The sequence below is a fragment of the Ailuropoda melanoleuca genome, chromosome 4, assembly GCF_002007445.2.
Source record: "Ailuropoda melanoleuca isolate Jingjing chromosome 4, ASM200744v2, whole genome shotgun sequence".
Lineage (NCBI taxonomy): Eukaryota > Metazoa > Chordata > Mammalia > Carnivora > Ursidae > Ailuropoda > Ailuropoda melanoleuca.
The window spans coordinates 36,332,898-36,356,366 of NC_048221.1; the positions used below are offsets into that span (position 1 = coordinate 36,332,898).

A 23,469-nucleotide genomic window follows, 5' to 3' on the forward strand; every position below is an offset into this window, starting at 1 on the left:
GTTATTGATGTGATATTGACATGGTTTAAAACAATTTCAAAGTGGTGTGAAGCATAGCACTTTACTCCTGAATTCATCTCTATATGGAAAGCTATGGTAGCTATGTGGATTAGCCAACATTTATTTAAGTGAAGACCGTACAGTACCTCACATAACAGATGAATTGGAAGCATGACAGCAGCCAGGAATTCGCTCATTCACTTAGGAAACATTTATAGGCTCTTTATAAAGTACCTGGCAATAGGCTAAGTGTCGGTAGATACACAGAGATGAATAAGACCTGGCCCTGCCTTCAGACTTCATTATTCAGTGGGGCGACAGGCATTCAGACAACTTGAGGAGCATACAATAAACAGATACTAGAAGTATGCACACAGTTCTGTGGGTGCAAAATTCAGGAATTTGCCATTATGTTGGATGTCATGCAGACAAGTATCAAAGAGGAGATGAAATTTTCACTGAGTCTTAAAGAATTAGTATTCAGTTGCCAGTTGGCAATTAAAAGCCGGGACATTCCATGAAATAGAAAAAGTTTCTAAAACTGGGAAGTGTGAAAACCGGTGTTTAGTAGAGCATGGTAGACCGTGGAGGGGATGAGGGGAGGAGAGAGAAGGACTGGTGAGAGTTAAGGTGAAGATTTTTATCTTTTCTTATGGATTTTAGACTTTAGCCATTGGGGCAGTGGTTCTTGATCTAGGTGGAGATGGACCCCAAGGAAATATATGGATCCTCTCTTGGAAAAATGCACTATATTCAGACATATGATACAGGTGATTCATTCCTCCCAGCCCCCAAACTATGTCCAAATTCCTTTAACTCCTATTGAAGAGCCTGAAATTAACTTTTTAAGTAGGAATAAAACAAGATCATATCTTTGTCTCAGAAAGGCCAATATGAAGGATGGATTATGGGGAAGGTAGACTGGAGTCCAAGATTCTAGGCTTTGTTATTTGACTGTTCTCTTTCAAATTAACATGTAAACCAGTTTCTGCCTTCTCCTTACACTGTTTTTCTCTGAGCCACTGTGATATCAGTCTCTCTGAGTCTTCCCATACCTCTTCTCCTGGCTCAAGAGATGAGAACATTTTAAGAAAAAGAGTCTGGTTAAAAGGACCACGCGCTACAAAGAAGGCAGTAATATTTCCAGATGGAAAACAAACCACTGAATTTGGCAATTCGGCAATGTTTGTTAGAACAATTTCAATAGACAAGTAAGGATAGAAGACAGATTAATTTAGGATGGGGAAGAACAATGAGAGACTGTGGACTCTGGGAAACAAACTGAGGGCTTCAGAGGGGAGGGCGGTGGGAGACTGGGATAGGCCGGTGATGGGTATTAAGGAGGGCACATATTGCATGGTGCACTGGGGTGTTATATGCAAGTAATGAATCATGGAACATTGCATCAAGAACTGGGGATGTACTGTATGGTGACTAACATAAAATAATAAATATTATTAAAAAATAATTTAAAAAAAGGATGGGGAAAAACAGAAATAAGAACATAGAAAAGTTGAACATGTATTATTCACTCAATAGGTAATAATAGCTAAATGTTTCTAGAGGCTGCTGATGTGCCAATATTCCATAAGGATTTCTATGGAGAAGCTGGTCTAAATCCTTACCCTAACCCTATGGACTAAACATTATTACTATCCACATTTCACATATGAAGAGGCTGAGGCACAGAGAGATAGCAGAAGTTGTGAATTCAAATTACAGATAGTGAAAGGTACAGTTGGGATTTAAACCAGGAAGCCTGGTTTCAGAAAAGAAGATGAGCTTTTAACTATACAGTGCACTGCCTCTGATAAAGTAGGTGTTATAGGTAAATAGTAACATTCTTTGTGCATGTACTGTAATGGGTAATATTGATAATATGGTAGTATTATGATAGTACCTAGTGAGCAATATCGATTTTATGCAAAGGAGAAACTTTAATCTCAATTTGAATAGGTTGCCACTATTACTAGAATAATATGTGCCAAATATTTCATTATTTGGGACTGGATAAGGTGCTAGCAGTAGTCTTTAGTGCCCCTAAGTTTTAGAAGTTTTGATATGAAGCAAGACATTTTTCAAAGGTGACTATCTATAACAAGGTCTAAAATATTACAGTAATGTAAAAATACTGAAGAAACCTAATGCCATATCATGTTGTGTTTCACTGTAAATGGAAAAAACCTTGACAAAATAATTGGTCTCTGATGAAAGTTTAATTTGAAAAGTAAACTATCTGCAGTTTAAGTATTCATTCCTATCCCTCAAAAGGAACCATTTGTCTTATGGCAAATGTTAGGTTGCCAAAAAAATAATGTCTCACTAATAGAGAGTTAGAGATGGTCTCGGTTTTTTAATGATAGCACAAACATTCTGGGAGAAGAATCCCTGGGACACTTGCTCTCAGTTGTTATGTCCTTGTCTTCTAGCTAAAATATGTGAACACACATAGGAAAGGTAAATATTTCCCAAGCCAATGACTGGATCCTGATAAAATAGTTAAATTTTTTTACTTTTTACAAGTATGGTGCTAAATGTTGAAAATTAAAAACAAAAAACCAGAGAGTTTTATACTTTAATAAAGAAAAATGTGTATTCTTCCCACTGATGTTTTTTCATGAATCATCTATTCTTTGATAGACAGTATTCAGGTTTTATTTGTATTATGGTTTCCTTTACTGACAAAAATGTGTAGCTGGGTTATATCCCCAAATTCCTTCATCATTTGGTAAGTGGTATTGTCTACTATATGGCAGACACTGTGGTAGATGAGGAAAAACTCCAATAAAAACCTAAGTCAGTCTTCAGATAGCTTCCAATACCCAAGTCCAGTAAAGTGACGCTGAGAATCCCATGTACAAAATGCTATGTCAGATGTTATGGGGTACCAGGGAGGGATGCTCACAGCCTCCATGTTAAAAGGTCTTCCCACGGGGCGCCTGGGTGGCACAGCGGTTAAGCGTCTGCCTTCAGCTCAGGGCGTGATCCTGGCGTTCCGGGATCGAGCCCCACATCAGGCTCCTCTGCTATGAGCCTGCTTCTTCCTCTCCCACTCCCCCTGCTTGTGTTCCCTCTCTCGCTGGCTGTCTCTATCTCTGTCCAATAAATAAAAAAATCTTTAAAAAAAAAAGGTCTTCCCAGAGAAGATAAGATATAAATCTAGAGGATAGGAAGAATGCACATTTTCTTTTGCATGAAACTTTTGGTAAAAAAAAATTTTTTTTTCTGTTACCAGCATCCTGGTACACGTTTTAGAAGAAGAAGCAGTGAAGGAGAAGAAAAACCAGAGACCGCCAAATAAGGTGAGTGTATAAGAGTATTTTGTGGCCAACAGTGCTAGTCCCTATATATGTAGGAACATTATCTATTCAGAAAGTTCCTTCTTTACATATATTGGTGTACCCCATGCTTCAAATGTGGCTAAGGAAAATACTCTCAATTACACCATCTTTAGCTCATAAAGATTTACGGTGGTGACATGCCCTGACTTGGATGCATACTGGGTTGCATGTACTTCTTTCCAGACACACAGTTAAACAACATTTTCCAGTGGCCTTTTTGCATCAGGGGGGTGTCCTGCAAATGGTTCTGGCAGAAACAATGTGGGCAAAAATGATGTGCCACACTTGCAAGTTTGTCCTCTAAACTATGTCATATGATTCTCCACATTTTATTCTTTATTTAATGGACACTTATAAGCAAAGAATGCAGTAGTGGGGGGGGGTCATTGGCTGATGGACATTGAGAAGGACACCTGACGTGATGAGCACTGGGTGTTATAAGCAACTGATAAGTTATTGAACACTACATCTGCAACTAATGATGTATTATATATTGGCTAATTGAATTTAAAGATAAAAAGGAATGCAGTAGAAAACTGAGGAGCCTCTGGGGATAGCAGAGCCAAAAGATAAAAAAGCCTGGATCCCTGAGTCACCACATGGTGGGAAGCAACTCAAAAATGTCTACCTGCATTGAGCTTTGAGTGGCTTGGGATGAACTTTTATTAAGTTAGGCCACTGAAATGTCATGTTTGTTTTTTTACAGCCACTACTTTTAATAAATCTGGCTAATAATGCAATACAACTCATATGTGAATTAAGTAATGAATATTTTCAGTATTTATGATAGAATAATAATTTTTAAAGTATTTACTATATATTGAATTCTAGGACTTGAATAGAGTATATATTTTATATTATTTTATCCTATAAGAAATGCTATGAGGTAGGTACTATTACTGCCATCCCCACTATAATGATTGAGAGATTGGGGCTCAAGAGTTGGAGACATTTACTTGAGATCATAGAACTAACAATAGTGTGGCCAGGATTTGAATCCATGCCGTTAGACATGAGAGCTGCCCACTTAACAGTGTATTGTTTCCCATTGGTAGATATGATACTATATGTCAAAAAACAAATGTCTCGTATTATTTCATACAAGAAGGTAAACACAGTTGAGTAACAACCAGCAAAATTCCCTTTATTCTGTAAAATAATGTAGAAGATCCATTTTACCCTGAGTATAATAACAGCAATTCTTTTCACCAGTATGTCCTTTCATAAAAATATGTATTTGGGTATAGACTGGTATCGAGCCCTTATTTTTGACCCCACTAGAACTTTATTTGGTTCTCAAAACCTCCACCAGCTCATTTTATAATTAGGCAAATAATAAATGAATCTTCTATATACACACACTTTTTAAGTCTATCCAAATGGCTGCTTGAATAACAACAGAAATATCTCTTGGAATTGGCTGATAGAAGTCACTTATTTTTTATTTACTGTTTCATATGTGGTTTCACTTAACAAAAACAAAATTGAGCTGTGATAATAGCAAGCCGTAAATTATTAGCCAAGGATTCTCGTTTTTTTGATGGATACCTCGTCTACAGTTTACTCTATGGAACCATTTATCCCATCCGTTCATCCTCCTTGAGTTTGAAGACAACGTTCCATGATGAACACAAGGGCCAAAGATATGTTCAAATACGAGGATTCTGTATGCCCGCCACACCGTGCTTGTGTTATCCTCCTCCCAGGTGGGAGAAGAGGGTCTCAACCAACGAAGCTCTTTATTCAAACAGTGAACTTCTGTTTGAATAAAAAGACCTTCAACTGGATTCCTTGCGCTACTTTTTCCTGCTCACAGGAACTGGATTGACCCTCAGAAGGGACTAGCAGCTGTGACGCACATCAACACGGGCCATGGCTCTGCATTTGTAACAAACACATTGTTACCTTTCGTGACAAAACAGCCCTATTGTTATCCCCTGTAAATCTATTAAAAACACACAAGGGCATTTTAGTATGTGTATCGTGCATGAAAAATATTAGTGCCTGACAGCCTCCACTTGGCAATGGAAAAGAGGTCTTATGGAAGGAAACAGCAGTAGCAAACAGTGAGTGGTGCACGGGAAGGTAATTGTGCCTTTAACATTGGCGGCACACGTTCACTTAAGACTAAGACTCCTGCCCCTGCCTCATCCACACCCAGAGGACCTGCTCGACAAGCAGCCAGTCATCTCTCTCTGGGATCAAGCTGTCAACGCAAACTTGAATTCTTTCCCTTTTTTCTGAGCTAAGCTCTACCCCCAGAGCTCCCGACGCCTTCCTGAGTGAAAGCTCTAAAAGAGCTCCCTTCTAAATTGCATCACATGCACGGCGCCCTTCAAACTGACAGAACAAAAGAGCCAAATTACAAAAGTCTGGTCTGAGTGACTTGTTAGTTGCGCTGGATGATTACTTCTTAATGGGCTCTGAGAACAGGCTGTGGGTTTTGATGCTGTTTAACTAAACCTTGCAGAGTTCTTTCCTAGTTAGTTACTAATTAAGGTTGATTTGCTTAATCAGCTAAACACACACTAATGAGAGAGAGAGAGAGAGAGAAAGAAGATGGGGCAAAAGGTAATCCCTTCTACTCTCTCTTACCCTTCCCAATTAGTGGCAATGAGATTACTTGGACCAAGAGTCACAAAAATAAATTCTCATCTGGAAGGACTAAACAGGCCTGCTGTGATGTGTGATGTGTGTGTGTGTGTGTGTGTGTGTGTGTGTTCATGGCTTTTTCCCTTCCCAAACTGATGTGATGCCAAATAATAGTCCTGTTTTCTCGAAGGCTAGTTAGCGCTGGATGCTTCCAAAGCCTATTGTCTGCTCCTTCCGCCCTGCTTCCCCCTAACTGTTAATGAATATGTTCAACTGGCCAGGGTCACTTTATTATTCTGACATAATGAACTGGGGGATGTGATTTCCAAGTTCTGAGGCTGACACTGTCAGGGTGACGATTTCACCTCGAGATGCCCCAACTGTATACTCGACACACTTGGAAGAATAAATATTGATCTGCTTTCTGAGGATGTGCGCCATGTGAAATGTTAATGCTTTTAAATGACTTTGGACATACAAAGTAGCTATTATTACCACTATTATTATAAGGTATAAAATCTCAGAGAGTATCTCATCTTTACCCTTTATCCTCAAGATTAGTGCGCATGTGTTGAGTGCCCACTGTAGTCACACAACCACTCATGTGACTGGATATAGTGATGACATTCTAAGACAAAGACATTCATTTTGTGACTCCTTAGCAAGGAAGGGAAGGGTTATTCTTCACAGTAATGTGAATACAAATTGTTTTGTGAACTACTGATAATGAATGTTTATTCCCTCATGGGTCCTCACTTGTTAATGGGTTGGAGATTTTCTGCTTGTCTTCCCTAGGTGGTTCATTCTTTTGTATAAAGAGAAGAAAAAAAATTGCCATTTAAAATCATAGTTGGCTATAAAAGTTTGAGGCCTTAAGAGAGATGGGGTTAATTGCTGAACTTTGGTTTGGCAGAATAATTTCTGAGAAAGTTGGATACTAAAAGTGAGTTTCCCCTAGCCATGGTATAGGAGATAGTCCTAGTTAAATTGCCCTATGGAAGAAAAAGCTGGAATTTGTGGTTTGGGTGGTACTGGTGAAGTTTGAGAGAAATAGGAGTGCAGTAACATGGCAGGAGGCAAGATCTCAGAATGGCATAATGGCCAAAGAGAATGGTCAAGTGACATCGTTAACAACATGGCTATCTAAGATCATTCTAAAATTGCTTCCTAGCTAGTACTTTGATCACAAAGCCCTCATCCCATTGTTTTTTCACTTTTGTCATACATTAGTACAAATCTATTAGATACAATCTATTGTTGATGACATGAAGAACAAAGAGATTGAAATCATATCCAGTAAAGCCAGCTGAGGACCCAGATAGATGAGTGAAGTGTGGAAAAATGCTTGCAATGAGCAATTTGGGATGGGGTAGGAGGAAATTCTGCTTTTCTCAAGGATTCTAGACCCTTGAAGAGATTCCTGGGCTGATGTCTGAGTTATACGTTTGTTTACTTATTAAATGTATTTATTCGACTAATGGTTATTGAACATCTACTATATGCCAGGGATGCTGATAGTGGTTTGGAAATACAAAAGTGACTAGTAGTGATAAGATCTCTGTGCTTAATACAGCTTATCATCATAAGTAATGGGATGCAGCTATGTCTACCTTGCAGTAATTTAGAAATTTATAATGATTTTATGTGATCTGCACACATACTACTGTTTCTACTGTCTTCCCTACTTCTTCCTTACTTCCTTTGTTTTAAATGAATTAATATCTTCATTGGTTCCTAGTTTTTAAAATTTTGCCCAAGTCACTGTCATATGTAATGCCTCCCTCTTCTCACCTAGTTAAATCCTGCCAGCTTCTCTTTAAAACATGCCTTAGATATCCTCAGCCCAAAGAAACTTCAAGATTTTTCTGATTTATTGGTCTGGAATGCACTGTGGACGTCAAAATTTGTGACAGCTGCCAAGATGGTTCTAATGTATAGTCATGGTTGAGAACCACTATTCAAAAGTGGACATATAGAGAGAGTGCAAGATGGCAGTGTAGGAAGATCCTGAGCTCAGCTCTTTCTGTGGACACAACATATCTACAGCCTCATATGGAATAATTCCCTCTGAAGGGGATTTAGGAGCTTGACAAACAGAGCCTGCACAAGAAGGGACAGCACTGAGATGGGTAGAAGAGGCAGAGACATGGTCTCGAGGAAAAAAAAAAGAAAAGCCACACCCCAAGAACAGTTTTCTATGGGTAGGAGGGGTCTCAAAGATTTCCTGGGGAGCAAGAGATTTGAGCTCCACATCAGGCACCCTAACTGTTAGATCCTACCCAAGAGAGATGAGCCCCCCAAAACATCTGGTTTTGAAAACCAACAGGGAATACATCCAGGAAAACTATAGAACTGTAGGTAAAGAAAAACTGCTTTTAAAGGGTTTGTGAAGACTCACTCACCCTGGAAACCAGCACAAAACACCAGATTGAAAAGTCCATAGACCATAGATGAAGGAGACCCACTTGCTAATCTTGGTGCACCTACTGAAGAGGCAGGAGGTAGCTGGGCCTCTCCTCAGGGACTGAGATGCGGAGGCAGCCATTTTTGCTATCTTGTTCTGCTGTGCTGATCCTGGCACTAGTGGGTGCCATTTTGGAATCCTCTCTTTAAACCGTGAATGCCAGGGGCCATGCCCCTCTGAGAGCCCTGTGCAAACTGCACTTCAGCTGTCCTCACAGCTACTTGGATAGTAATGCTGCTCACCACTGTGGCCCCAGCAGTTGTGGCCAGGCCTTGCAGACAGCAGGCCAATGTTCCTGCAACAGTCACAGTCTTGCCACAACAGGAGGGCACATGCCACCCACACAGTGGACACCCCTGGAGCACCTGGCTCTGATGGCTCAGGGATTGTGCTTCTGGGCTCCACAGGACATCTCCTACATAAGGTCACTCCTTCAAGGCTGGGAGATATAGCTAAACTACCTAATACATAAAAACAAACACAGAGTTAGGCAAAATGAGAGAACAGAGGAATATGTCCCAAATGAAAAAACAAGACAAAACCTCAGGAAAAGAGCTAAACAAAACTCTACCCAATGAAGAGTTTAAAATATTGATCCTAAAAAAGCTTACTGAACTCAGGTGAAGAATGTATAAACACAGTGAGACCTTCAACAAAAAAATAGAAAATGTAAGAGAGTACCAATCAGAGCTGTGGAATACAATAACAGAAATGAAAAATACACTAGAGGTAATAAACACCAAACTATTTGCGTGTAACACCCTGTGCACCATGCAATACTGGGTGTTGTAGGCAAATAACGAATCATGGAACACTACATCAAAAACTAAGGATATACTGTATGGTGACTAACATAACATAATAAAAAATTATTATAAAAGATAAAATAAAATAAAATAAAATAAAATAAAATAATAAAATAAACACCAAACTAGATGATTCAGAGGAATGGATCAGTGACCTGGAGGAAATGTAGTGGAAATCATCTAAACAGAACAGAAAATAGGAAAAAAAGAATTTTTAAAAATGAGGATGGTTTAAGGGACCTGTGGGACAACATTAAGCATACTAATGTTTGCATTATAGTGGTCCCGGAACGAAAAAAGAGAGATTGAGACGGGGACAGAACAATTATTTGAAGACATAATAGGTGAAAATTTCTCTAACTCAAGAAAGGAAAGAGACATCCAGGTCCAGAAAGAACAGGAAGTCCCAAATAAGATGAGCCCCAAAAGATCCATATACAGACATGTCCTAATTAAAATGTCAAAAATTAAAGCTAAAGAGAGAATCATAAAAGTGGCAAGAGGAAAGCAATTAGTTACACTTAAGGGAACCCCCATAAGACTGTCGGTTGATTTTGCAGCAGAACTTTGCAGACCACAAGGGTGTGGCATGTATATTCAAAGTGCTGAAAGGAAAAAACTTCCAACCAAGAATACCCTATCTGGTAAGTTTAAAATTCAGAATTGAAGTGTAGGTCAAGAGTTTCCCAGACAAGCAAAAGCTAAAGGAATTTTTCACCACTAAACTGTTTTTATAAGAAATATTAAAGGCACTTCTTTGAGTGAAAAGAAAGAACACTGATTAGTAACAAGAACACTTATGAAAGAAAAAAAAAATCACACTGGTAAAGCCAAACTTACAGTAAAGATAATGGATCAACCACTTTACAGCTAGTATAACAGTTAAAAGACAAAGGTGGTTTAAATCAACTATATCTACAATAATTAGTTAAGGGATACACAAAATAAAAAGATTTAACATATAACATCAAAAACATAAAATGTGGGAGGAGGCAGTAAAAATGTAGTGCTTTTAGAATGTATTCAAACTTAAGTGAACACTAAGTTAAAATAGATTGTTATATACATAGGTTGTTATATATAAATCTCATGGTAACCACACACAAAAAAACACCTATAATAGATACATAAAAAAATAAAGAGAAGGGAATCTAAGCATAACATTAAAGAAAGTTATCAAATCACAAGGAAAAAAAAAAGAGAGAGAAGAACAAAGAAACGGAAATGAACTACACAGACAACCAGAAAACAGTTGAGAAAAATGGCAATAAAGACATACCTATCAGTACTTACTTTAAATGTAAATAGACTAAATGCTTTAATCAAAGACCTAGAGTGACCGAATGGATAAAAAACAAAAACAAGACCCATCTATATGAAGCCTACAAGGAACTCACTTCAGATTGAAAGACACACACAGACTGAAAGTGAAGGCATGAGAAAATATTCCATGCAAATGGATATGAAAAGAAAGCTGGGATAGCAATTCTTTTATCAGACAAAAAAAGACTTTAAAATAAAGGCTGTAACAAAAGACGAGAAAGGGCATTACATAATGAGTACCCGTAAAGGGGTCAATCCAACAAAAGGATATAGCCCTAATAAATATTTATGCACCCAACATAGGAGCACCTAAATATATAAAGCAAATATCAATAGACAGAGAGAAACGGACAATAACAAAATACTAATAAGGGAATTTAATACCCCACTTACATGAATGGATGGATCAGACAGAAAAGTAATAAGGAAATATTGGCCTTAAATGACACATTAGATCAGATGAACTTAATAGATATAAAGAGAATGCTCGTTTCATCCAAAACCATTGAAATGCACGTTCTTTTCAAGTGCATGTGAAACATTCTCCAGGATAGGTCACGTGTTAGACCAAACAATCAGTGGATCAACAAAGAAATCAAAGAGGAAATAAAAAAAAAATACCTTGAGACAAATGAAAGTGACAATGCAATGTTCCAAAAATCCATGGGATATAGCAAAAGCTGTTCTTAGAGGGAAATTAATAGCAATAAAGCCTACCTTAAGAAACAAGAAAAATCTCAAACAACCTAACCTTCTACCTAAAGGAACTAGAAAAAGAAGAAGAAATACCAAAGTTAGTAGAAGGAAGGAAATAATAAAGATCAGAGAAGAAATAAATGAAATAGAAACTAAAAAACAGTAGAAAAGCTCAATGAAACTAAATCTGATTCTTTGAAAAGATAAAAAAAATTGATAAACCTTTAGGCAGACTCATGAAGAAATAAAGAGGACCCAAATAAATAAAATTGGAAATGAAAAAGAAAAAGTTACAACTGAACAGACTTCTGATACAATAGAAATAAAAAGAGTGATTATGAGACTATTACAATCATATGACAACAAACTGGACAACCTTGAATTACATCAGTAATAATAATAGTAAAAAAACCTCCCAACAAACAAAAGTTCAGAACCAGAAGTCTTCACGGGTGAATTCTACCAAATATTTCAAGAAGAGGAGGAGTTAATACCTATCCTTCTCAAACTATTCCAAAAAACTGAAGAGGAAGGAACACTTCCAAACTTATTTTACAAGGTCAACATTACCCTGGTACCAAAACCAGATGGGGCACTACAAAAAAAGAAAACTATAGATCTATATTCCTGGTGAGCATAGATGCAAAAATCCCCAATAAAATATTAGCATACCAAATTGAACAATTTATTGGAAACATCATGCACCATGATCAGGTGGGATTTATTTCAGAGATGCAAAGATGGTTGAATATCTGCAAGTCAACCAACCTGATACACCACATTAACAAGACAAAGGGTAAAAGTCATATGATCATCTCAACAGATGCCAAAAAAAAAAAAGCATTGGGCAAAATTCAACATAATTTTTGATAAAAATTCTCAGCAAAGTGGGTGTAGGAAGAATGTACCTCAACATAATAAAGGCCATATAAGACAAACCCACAGCTAACATTACACACAATGGTGAAAAGCTGAAAGCTTTTCCTGAGTTCAGGAACAGGACAAAAAGGCTCACTCTCACCACTTCTATTTGGCATAGTATTGAAAGTCCTAATCACAGTGATTAGAAAAAAAAACAAAACAAATGAAAGGCATCCAGATTGGAAAAGAAGAAGTAAAACTGTCATAATTTGCAGATTACATGATATATTAAAAAAACCCTAAAGAATCCACCAAAAAACCATTAGAACTAACAAATTCAGTGAAGTTGCAGAATATAAAATCAATACACAGAAATCTATTGTGTTTCTATCACTATTAACAAACTATCAGAAATTAAGAAAACAATTCCATTTATAATTACATCAGAGAGAATTAAATACCTAGGAATAAATTGAACCAAGGAGGTAAAAGACCTATACTATGAAAATTATAAGATATTGGTGAAAGAAATTAAGGATGACACAAATAAATGGAAAGCTATTCCATGCTCATGGATTGGAAGAATTGATATTGTAAAATGTCCATACTATCCAAAGCAGTCTACACATTCAATGCAATCCTTATCAAAATATTGATTTCTTTTTCACAGAACTAGAACCAGTAATCCTAAAATTTGTATGGAATCACAAGAGACCCCAAATGGCCAAAGCAATCTTGAGAAAGAACAAAGCTGGGGAATTATGCTCCTTCATTTCAAACTATACTACAGAGCAATTATAATCAAAACAGTATGGTGTGGGCATGAAAACAGACACATCGATCAATGGAACAGAAGAGAGCCCAGAAATAAACCCATACTTACATAATCAATTCATTTACAACAAAGGAGGCAAAGGGGGAAGAGAGAGTTTCCTCAGTATGTGGTACTGGGAAAACTGGAGAGCTACATGCAAATGAATGAAACTGAACCACTTTTTTACCTTATGTACAAAAATAAACTAAAATCTGTTAAAGATTCACATCTAAGTCCTGGAACTATGAAGTTTCCTAGAAAAAAACGTAGGCAGTAAGCTCTTTGAAATCAATCTGGGTGACATTTTTTGGATCTGTCTCCCAATGCAAGGACAAGAAAAGCAGGAGGAAAGCAGTGGGTCTATGTCAAGCTAAAAAGCTTTTGCACAGCAAAGAAAGCCATTAACAAAATGAAAAGGCAACCTACTGAATAGAAGGGGACATTTGCAAATGATATACCCAACGAAGGGTTAACACCCAAAATATATAAAGAACTCCTGTAACTCAATATCAAAAGAACAAACAATCCAATTTAAAAATGGACAGAGGAGCTGAACAGACATTTTTTCCAAAGAAGACTTACAGATGGCCAATAGGGAGCTGAAAAGATGCTCCAAGTCACTAACCATCAAGGAAATGCAGCAAAACTGCAACGAGATACCACTTCACATCTGTCGGAATGGCTAATATAAAAAAAAAAAAACCCACAAAATAATAAATGTTGGCAAGGATGTGGAGGGAAGGGAACCCTTGTGCACTGCTACCAAGAATATAAATTGGTACAGCCATACAGGAAAACAGTATGGATGTTCCTTAAAAAATTAAAAGTAGAACAGTTATACAATCCAGCACTTCTTTTGTATGTATTTATCCAATGAACATGAAAACACTAGTTTGAAAAGACATGTGCTCCCCTGTGTTCATCACAGCGTTATTGACAATAGCCAAGATGTGGAAGCAACCTAAATATCCATCAGTAGATGAATGGATAAAGAAGACGTGGTGTATATACTCAACGTGGAGACATACATACACACTGGGATATTACTTGGTCATAAAGAAGATGAAATTTTGCCATTTGGAACAACATGGATGGACCTAGAAGGCATTGTGTTATATGAAATAAGTCAGAGAAAGACAAACACCGTATGATTTTAATTATATGTGGAATTTACAAACCAAACCAAACCAACAATCAAAAAACAGAAACAGGCCATGGATCCAGAGAACAAACTGATGCCAGAGGGGAGGAGGTAACAGGATGGACAAAATCGGTGAAAGGGGTTAAGAGGTACAATTTTCCAGTGATAAAGCAAGTAAGACCTGAGAATGAGATGTACAGCATAGGGAATATAGTAAAAAATATTGTAACAGTTTTGTATGCTGACAGATGGTAACTAGACTTATTTGGTGACCCTTTTGTAATGGATATAAATATAGAATCACTGTGTTGCACATCTGAAACTGATACAGTGTCGTATGGCACTTATCCTTAAATAAAAAATAAACATAAAAATAAAAATATTAAAAAATTGAAACCATCCGCCCACAAAAGTATACAATGTTATTGGTACAGTTTGCTATGATTGTATTTAACTGCAATATCTGTCTCTTCCTCTACATTTTCTATACCCTATCAGAGGAGAAGAGGCCCTCTTCCTTTTAAAGTGGAACACATGTATCAGGGAATTGCATCCCCATGTCCTCACCATACACAAGACTTATCTTTGTCCACCATTGTCCCCTTACCCTGTACTTTGAGTTGCACCGTACTGCCTCCTTCCTCCCTTTGCATGTATGCTTACATGTACCATAGCCCCAAATCCTTCTTGCATTAATTTTTCCATCCATTTCCTCAGAGAAGTCCTTAACACCTACTATTTCATTATTCACTCATTCCTTAATCCCTCACAATAGACTTCCATCCCCATTTAAATGAAACTCATCTTTCAAAGCTCATGTGATGCTGGATGCTGAATGTATAAACAAGTGAATACATGACTTTCTCACTGCCAAATCAATGATCTTTAATCAGTTTTCCTCCTCTTTGATACATGGTTAGTCAGGCCCATGACTCCATCCCTGTTGTCTTTAACAGAATTCTGGTTCTTCTCTTATTCTGATGTTTCTCATATGATGCTTGACGGACCACTTTTTTGGAAGTGGTGTTCCACTTGTGTTGTGGTGGAGGACAAATTTAGGGTTCAGATCAAGTCCCTGGTATTTTATAGCTGTTAAGACTTAAGACAAAGTGCCCATTTCTTCATCCATAGAAAGGAGGTGATAATAGTGTTGTTCTAAAGGTTGATGTTATGATTAATGCCTCTGTAAAGACAGTAAGCACTCCTTTAATGTTAGTGAGTATTTGCATTCCAGTGGCTATAAGCTCCCTATGGACAGTCTCCATGCCATTTTTTTCCCTCCTATTTTTCTGGTCCTCAAAACCAGCAGTGTTGAGCTTGGGGTCCTCGAAAACTATTAGTTGTGAATGAGTGAGCGAATGCATTGTTCCCCTTCTCCTAATGGATGTTCTTGCCCAAAGCGTTGGTTTCAGTTTCCTTCACCCTTCCCTTGCTGATCTCATTTAATCCCTCAGGATCTTTGGACCTCATCCATTTTTTCCAGCCGTCTTCATGTAGATCACCACCAAATCTAAACTGAAATCAGACTCAGTTCATTATGACCCCAGATCCAGATTTCCTATCTTTAAGATAACACCCAAAAGAACATCCTCAAGACATCTCTTGGTACCTTAAATCCCTATGTTTAGAGAAGAACAAGTCTTCTTTCCTTCTCTCATTATTCATTCATATAGATTCATTATATATTTACAATTATATATCTTTATTTCTTTATTATACGTGTACATTTAGGATAGCCTCCTATATAAAAATATATGCCTAACCTGTATATTTAATTTATATATACATATACACATATAAAATATATGTGTCATGTATTTGTAATAACCTCCAAAGAATTCTACCTGCAAAATATTATTCATCCTAATTTGTACCTCAAGTTATTAGCTACCTGCCCCATTGAAACCAGAAACAATAATACTGTTAATTTTTAAGAGACCAGACTCCTTAGCCTGCTAGCAATTTGACTGTTGTTTTAATAGAAAACTTTCTTTTATGGAAACAATATTAATTATGCTAGTAACAAGTAGATACATTTTTATTATTTTTAAAAAAAGTAACACGGAAGTGTAAAATTAAAAGCAAAATCCCCACTCCACCACTGATGTTTGCTTCATTCTTACTATTCTTTACGGAGATGATTCCTATTATCAGTTCGGGATAACTCTTTTACAGGCATTTTACCTACATACTGAACACATGCATGTTTGATTTTTACTTTATGTAAGTGCACATTACTGTATTTATTAATGTGAAGCTGGAATTTCCCCCTTATTAATATGTCTTGGAGAAGTGCCCACTTAGATCTGCCTTTTGCTTGAGACCTACTGCAGAGTATTGCCTCATACGGAAGCACCCTATTTACACAGATTTTCCTGATGAGTCCTTAAAAGCTACCTTGCTGTTTATTTCCCATCCCTCTCAGATGCGTAACCTTTTAACTGAATGAGAAAACACATTTCACGCTTTTCTCTGTTGGCCTCTTTGTGCAGGCTATTCTTGCCGTGCCTTGCAGTGAAACTTCTGCTGACCCTCCAAAACCCAGTTCAAACGTGAACTTACACAGGGAGTCCTCTATGCTAACTCCAGTTTAAAGTGATATCGTTAAGAGATTCCCCAATCTCGAAGACAGATACTGAGGTTTTTATACTCCCACAAGGCTCGACATAGCGTCCTATGTATGGTAGATTCTGAATGCACGTATCGCATAAACAAATACATGATTTTTAACTTTTTGTGATCCAACATGTATACAGAGATAGGCTATAAGCACCTTCAAGGCAAAAACATATCTCAGCGTGCCTTGACTAACGCAGATATTTTATGATTTGCAATGCCAGTGCTTTATCAGCTGTACTGTGGACGTGGACAACGATGGAGTTCTTCCCTTATTATGTTGTATCAAAAGTGCCCACCAGTCAGTACAGGCAGCTGTTATAGAGAAATAGGGATGAACCTACCAGGGTCTCCAAGAGGATTTTGAGTGGAGCTGGATAATCCTAAAGGAAAAGAAATTAAAAAGGATTATTCACATGGATATCCACTGTTTTGTTTGTTGTCGTTTTGCTTTGTTTTTGCATTTCCAAAATCCTTTCCCCCTTTTTTTTCAGCAAAGAGAACCCCACTTTTTGGTGGATGACTTACTGCCTATAGCTTGAGTGGAATGGCCTTGCCCACTCTGCTCTGTGCACAGTGACATGGGAACCCACGTTCTCCACTGACCAGCCACAGCAGTTTGTTGTGCGATGGTTACCAGAGTCAAGTTGTACCAATGAGGATGTCCCCTGTGACTTGAGATAAGCGTGCCGGAAGTAGAGGGTTCTCTGCTCTTTAGTGAGGTGGAAAGATAACGTAGGCTTGTGACTGACAGAAGCCCACTTTCCCGCCATGCGTAAAAAGTCTGAGAGGAAAGCCTAAATCAGGGCCAAACGGCTGAGGGAAAAAAAGGTATAGACAGGACACTTAATTCATCATTTGGATCTCTTGATTTACTTACTCCTGAAGCTGGTCTACTCCTGGACATCCCAGATAAGTTAAGCGAGTCTCCAAATTCCCTCTACCTAAGCTGTTTGAATTTGTATGCCTTATAATGGAGAAAGACTCAGAAAACGATATAGAAGGTTTAATTAATTTTAAATATTTCTTCTGACTCTATTTTCTTCCCATCTCTTTTTAGAGGATGTATGGTGATGAAATTCTCTAAATTTAATTGTTTAGTCTCTGCTTTCTAACTCCCAAAATGTTCACAGAATGGAAATGTTTAATTTTGTGAAGGTATGCCAAAAATGATCTACAAAAATGGCTTAAAATTGGAGGCTGGATCTTATGCTAAAATGACTGGTTAGAAATCAAGAAACTGAAATGTGGTTTCTGCTGACCTGGTCTTTTATCAGTTTTATTCAATTTACAACAGTGAGAAGAGGGGACGGAAGCTTATGTATCTTGACTACCTACTCAATTCCACTATTTCATGAAATTTTCCCCTTTCATGTAAACATTGTTATCCTGATTCGAAATTTTTTTTTAAAGATCCAAATGATTTCCAGAGTTCCAGTCTTGCCCAATGTCCCCTCACTGGTTAAGTTTAATAGATTTAAGATTAGAATCCAGTTGGGTCTGACCCCTAACTGTCCTTTTCCACCATCGGGAAGGCCATAAAATTATGATGGATGTTGACTCTGTTCTCTGTTCTTAAAGCACATTTCCAACTTTTAGTCAACTGTCTTGACATTCATGGCTTCGTATTATTGTTTTGGGGAAATAGCAGTCATTTTAGGGGGTGAAGTATGTAGCTGTAGAAAGAGTACAAGATTTGAAATTGGGGACATGAGTTCTAGTCCTGTGATCTTTCCACTACAGGGCACTGTGATTATGTGGCTCAATCTTTCTAAATCTTGGTTTCCTCTTCCATCAAGTAAAAGATAAGGGCCAATCATCTCTCAAGTCTATGTCAGCAACTTTCTACTGGTAAATGCTTCCCTAGAATGCTGTACTTCTCCCATTAGAGATGGGGTCAGTCGATGATTTGCTAGGTGTCGTCCTGTCTTGTTCAACTTGGTATTTCCCAACAGTGAGCCCGGGGTATGGCAAATAGTAGATGATCAGTAAGTATTTGTTGAATAAATAGATGAGGGAATGAAGTCTATTCACTTTTGTGTACAGAACACTACTTTTTATTTTGATTTTCCCCCCAGTTGACCGAAAGAGTGATATTTGAAATACTGCCAATTTTGCGGGCGAGAGGTAAAAAGAGGCTAGTGATAGATTTGAGTACTACAGTGCGCTATGCATCAGCACAGATTTTAAAGAGGACTTTATTTTAATTCAAAGCTCAATGTAAGTCAAGAGCTAACTCAATTTTTTAAAATAAAAGACCTACTTTAAAGTGTAAAATGGTCATTTTAAGTGGCCATTGTAATTCAGCTTTTAAGACTTGGTAACGCAGCCATCCTGGTGAACCTTCTGTGTGAATGAAGCCTTCCTTAATCGGCTTTTCCTATATTATTTCATCCTGGGAAAGAAAAGCAGTAGCTAAGCCAGAAGCAAGCAGGATAACAGAAAAAGGAGTCTGTGGCCAAAGCAACAGAATTACTTTTTTTTTTTTTTTATTCTTTCACTTGTGTTTGTGAAGGAGAAGGAAGGAACATAATTTTTTGTCTTTGTTTAGACATTGAACAATACAAATCACAAGAACATATATTTTTGACATACTATTTTTTTGGTGTTCTTTGGAATTTGGACCCTAATTAAAAAATATGTGTTTCCTAGCCCTTCTTACTGTGAAAATCCTTGGCAATATAAACAGATGCACTGGTTGGCTTTTAATTCTGACACCAGACTGTCTGAAATAATAGCTCTAAGAAAGTGTGAATTCTTTCATTCCTCAAGCTTTAATTATAAGTACTTAATTTGTTTGTCTTTCTATTGCTGACTGTCATACCAATCTGGTTTATCTTTCATCTGGCTAAACACGGTGCACCTCAGAAGCCCCTCATTTTGAAAAGTTTATTCTGCATGGGAAGATGGAAATAAGCTAGAAGTTTGAGTTATTTTCATCCTCCAGGGCGCCTCACTGTAATTTAACAATTAAGATATTAAGTGGTGTTCTAAAAATTTCAGTAATATAGGCCTGGAAGATGACAGAATTAGGATCTTGATAAGCAGTTTGGAAACACTGAATATTTCTCATAAAAGTTTGAAAAATGAGCCAAGTTAATAGCTTACTAACTCATCTTGACCTTTCACAGCCAAAGATGTTCTTCATTTTTTTGTGTGTCCACCATTTTTTACACTTTGAAACCAATTTGCTGTCCTGACGTTTTTAGCCACGGGACTGACTGTCAGGGTATTGACTGCTGTCACTAGGTGAGGTACCACATGCCACATTAGCGGAAAAAGTCCTCAGTTGCTGGGAGTGGGGATGTTTTGGAAATATTGCTCGGTCCGATATTCCTGAATACTGTCATACTCCACTTTTAAAACTTGTGGAGAGATGTGTTTTTGTTTTCTGAAGGCAAAAATAAAACCCAAGCAAGGCAAATCACTGCTGGAACTCATGATAAATATAATGAAGAAAGGCCCATGCTCTTCATCCAATTGGTTTCTTTCCAAGTCTTTCTCTGTATGTACATTCGCATTGGGAGATACTTCCCCCCGTTATTGCAGAGCCTAATACGAAAGAGGTTTATATCCTCTTTGTGAATATGATAGAAAGAATGAATATGACGAAAATGTATTAGGGATTACAAAGCCCTTTATATTTATTATTTCAGTCCCTATAACAATCCTCTAAGTAATTATTATTATTATCGTCCTCATTTCAGAGATGAGGAAATTGAGATTTAGCGGGGCTAACTAACATATCGAAGTTCCCAGAGCCAGGAAGCTGTGGTGGCTGGGATTTGAACCCAGGAAGGACCAGGATATTTAATCACTTCCCTGCTGCTGCTGGACATTAAGATACCAAATGCTTTATGCACATGACCCCATTTAAGCCTTGCTAAAAACTATCAATGTGGGGATCACGTACCCATTTTACAGATGGAAAAACAAATTTTGCCAAAGTCATTTGCCCAGCTTACTCAGTTCATAAGTAGTGGCAATGGGCTTAGAACTGAAGTTTGCCTGATTCCAATAACCTGGTGCTCAAAACCTTCATTCTAAATGGCATGGTAACATTTATTATGGGCTTTAGAGCTTTATTACCTAAATCAAGTAGATGGCACCAAAAAAAAAAAAAATCCTTCAGTGTGCAATGACTGACTAAGGTAAGATACCAGTAAGAATTGAAAGAAGGGTAAGAGCCAATGATATGTATTCTTGTTTTTGCCATTTTTCTAACAGTGATGAAGAAAGAGTGTTGGGGGCTATGTTTCTCCTTTATACTCCTGAAGAGAGGGTAACATCTCTTCAGGAACGGTGGGAAAAATACCTGGGGACACTCTCTTGCTCTTTTTGTATCAATGTTTACGTTTTACTCCCCCCCCCCATAAACAGAAAATTTGTTTATGTGGAATTAGAGTTTTGAGGATATGAAATTTCAGTATCCCTTGGGTTCCATGACCACGCTTTGGGGCAATAACTTGGACAGCAATGACAGCTTCTAAGTTGTTTCCTGTTTTTCTTGGTCTCATTGCAATCCTTGTCAGAGCTTCCCTCCTTCACTGCTGGTGCATTAGTAATGCAAAATGAAATTCATTGTGCCCATTATATCTGTTAAATGGTTTCCATTTTAACTTGAGAAAAATGTATTGACGTTCATGTGTTTGGCATGGAAAATGTGTATATCTATCGAAGATAGCAACTTGTCTGTTGGAATTACAGTGCATTATGTATAATGCTGCTTTTAGCTGTGCATGTACATTTCCTGGAATCTTATTGTGTCAGAGCTTGGAAAGTTTACACAAGCATTGGTAATCTAATTTTTGTCTGGTGGGTGGCTGTGGAAATATGGAGTATTTGAAAAAGCAAATGTCTTGGCCATCTGTGCCAGGGAGTGGTTTGGTGGCTGGGGTGTCTAGTCAGGTGGGGTAAAAAGCATCCATCAAAAATAAAGGTTTTAAAAACCTTGCCCCGGGCCTCACCTCAATATTAATTTGCCCGGGAGCAGAAAGATAAAACAGTTATCGTGACATGGTTTTTAGCATGTTTGTGGTTATTATTTTTAGGAGTTCTAATTGTAAGGTTGAGGAATCTGTTTTATCTTTCTCCTGCCTCTTAATGACAACCCTTCTGCAGACTACATTGCTTTCTATGTCTTTTGTCTTCTGCAGACACGAGTCTTTGGCTCATGAGCATCTTGTTAAGGGCCGTTGAGGATTAGGGGCTGTGACACAATTTTCTTGCTGAGTCTTTTTATTGGGGATTTTTCAGTTGGTTTGTCTTGGAGGTCTTTGAAATGTCTCCTATCAAGCAACGATTTTCATTTTTCTTTGTTCTCCTCAAAATTGGGGTTGTATTTTGCTCCACTATTCCTGGGGTCTAGGTAATGAATTGTATTATTTAATAGGCAAGTGTGAAATTTCCTGTGCAGCGGCTGTACTGAGCTCTGCATCTCAGAGTTGCTTAAATCCTACTCACTGCACTGCTGCTGAACTGTGATGTAGTTTTGTTTTTTAGCTTGAAGTGCATTTCAGTCATCCCTCTAAAGCAGGGTTTCTTAACTTCAGGGCTATTGTCACTTGATGCTGGATAATTCTTTGTTGTGGGGGACTGCCCCGTGGGCTGTGGAGCAGCATTGCTGGCCTCTACCTACCAGAGCCCAGGAACACCTTCCCCCAGTGTCTCCAAGTATTCCTAATGTCCCCTGGGGGAGGGGGTGTGAAATCACCCCATTGGAGAATCATTGATCTAAAGCAAGGTTGAAAGACAAGGCTGGCATGATGTAAAGGAATTTCCATAAAAAGCACTGAACTCAAGCAATGCAATGACAATGCTGAGAGAGCTTTGTATCTTGGAGGATATGTGGAGGAACTGTATCACACATCCCTGGAGAAAATACTGTAATAATTGTCTATAGTTTCTTAGACTGAGTAACAGAGGAGGTAAGGGTCACCTTTTAACTGCTTTGCTTCTGATCTGCTAATTATCTCCTCACCCCGTGATGCCTTTTATCTCTCTTCTATGCAACTTGACTCACATAAGGAAGATTCTAATTTTTCTCAGATTTTCCACCTTAACTACTTTTCTACCCTAACCTCCCTGCTCTTCCATTTCCCCCCCTGGTTTTCTTTGGCTCAAATGGGAACATGGTGCCCATTTATTTCTTTAATCCACTTCACCACCTAATAACACACCTCTTTGGAGGACGAATTTTAACAAGATGCTTTCTACTCTGTGATGCACTCCAGTAGAGAATTAACGTTTACCATGATGAGCACCTTCTGTCCCCCTGAAAAGCTGGGGTGCCACTGACCACTGCAGTGTCGACTTATCCATTCAACTTTCATTTAACTTTTCTCAGTGCTTCCTTGAGTGTTACATCTGTTAAAATTTCATGGCAATCTCACGGGCCTGTCAAAAGGGCATCTATGTGCTCCTGAAATAGCAATTAAGATAACATGGAAACGAATGAAGTATTCAAACTCATCTGATAGTAATATCAAGATTACTCTTTATTTTTTTAAATGCTGTGAAAGCTGGAGAGGTATGCTAACAAACCTATTTGATCAATATATGGGATGTAAAAAGACAAGATTGACTGATGAATAAAATGAAACTGACACAAACAGGCTGGCAGCCAGCTGCAAGTCTCTTTAGGGCAAATGCAATTAACTTAGAATAATAGACTCAAAGTTGATGGTTAGAAATGCATTTTTATTAACAATCACAGCCTGAATCATTATGCTCTTATGAATAAGATGCTACTTATATTTTGTGCATGTGTGTGCATGCATATATAAATACACATACATATGTCTCTGTACGTATAT

General features: G+C 37.8%; 1 protein-coding gene across 2 annotated transcripts in view; it reads right to left on the minus strand.

The window, feature by feature from the left end:
* MDFIC2 (MyoD family inhibitor domain containing 2) overlaps positions 1-23,469 on the minus strand; it is a 105,090-nt gene that overhangs the window by 29,970 nt on the left and 51,651 nt on the right. Inside the window, exon 2 of one of the 2 annotated variants that reach the window (XM_034657320.1) lies at positions 16,999-17,037. The exons of the other annotated variant lie outside the window; for it this stretch is intronic. Coding sequence (XP_034513211.1) covers positions 16,999-17,037 — 39 coding nt within the window. The remainder of the gene's footprint in view (positions 1-16,998; positions 17,038-23,469) is intronic. 2 annotated transcript variants of the gene reach the window in all.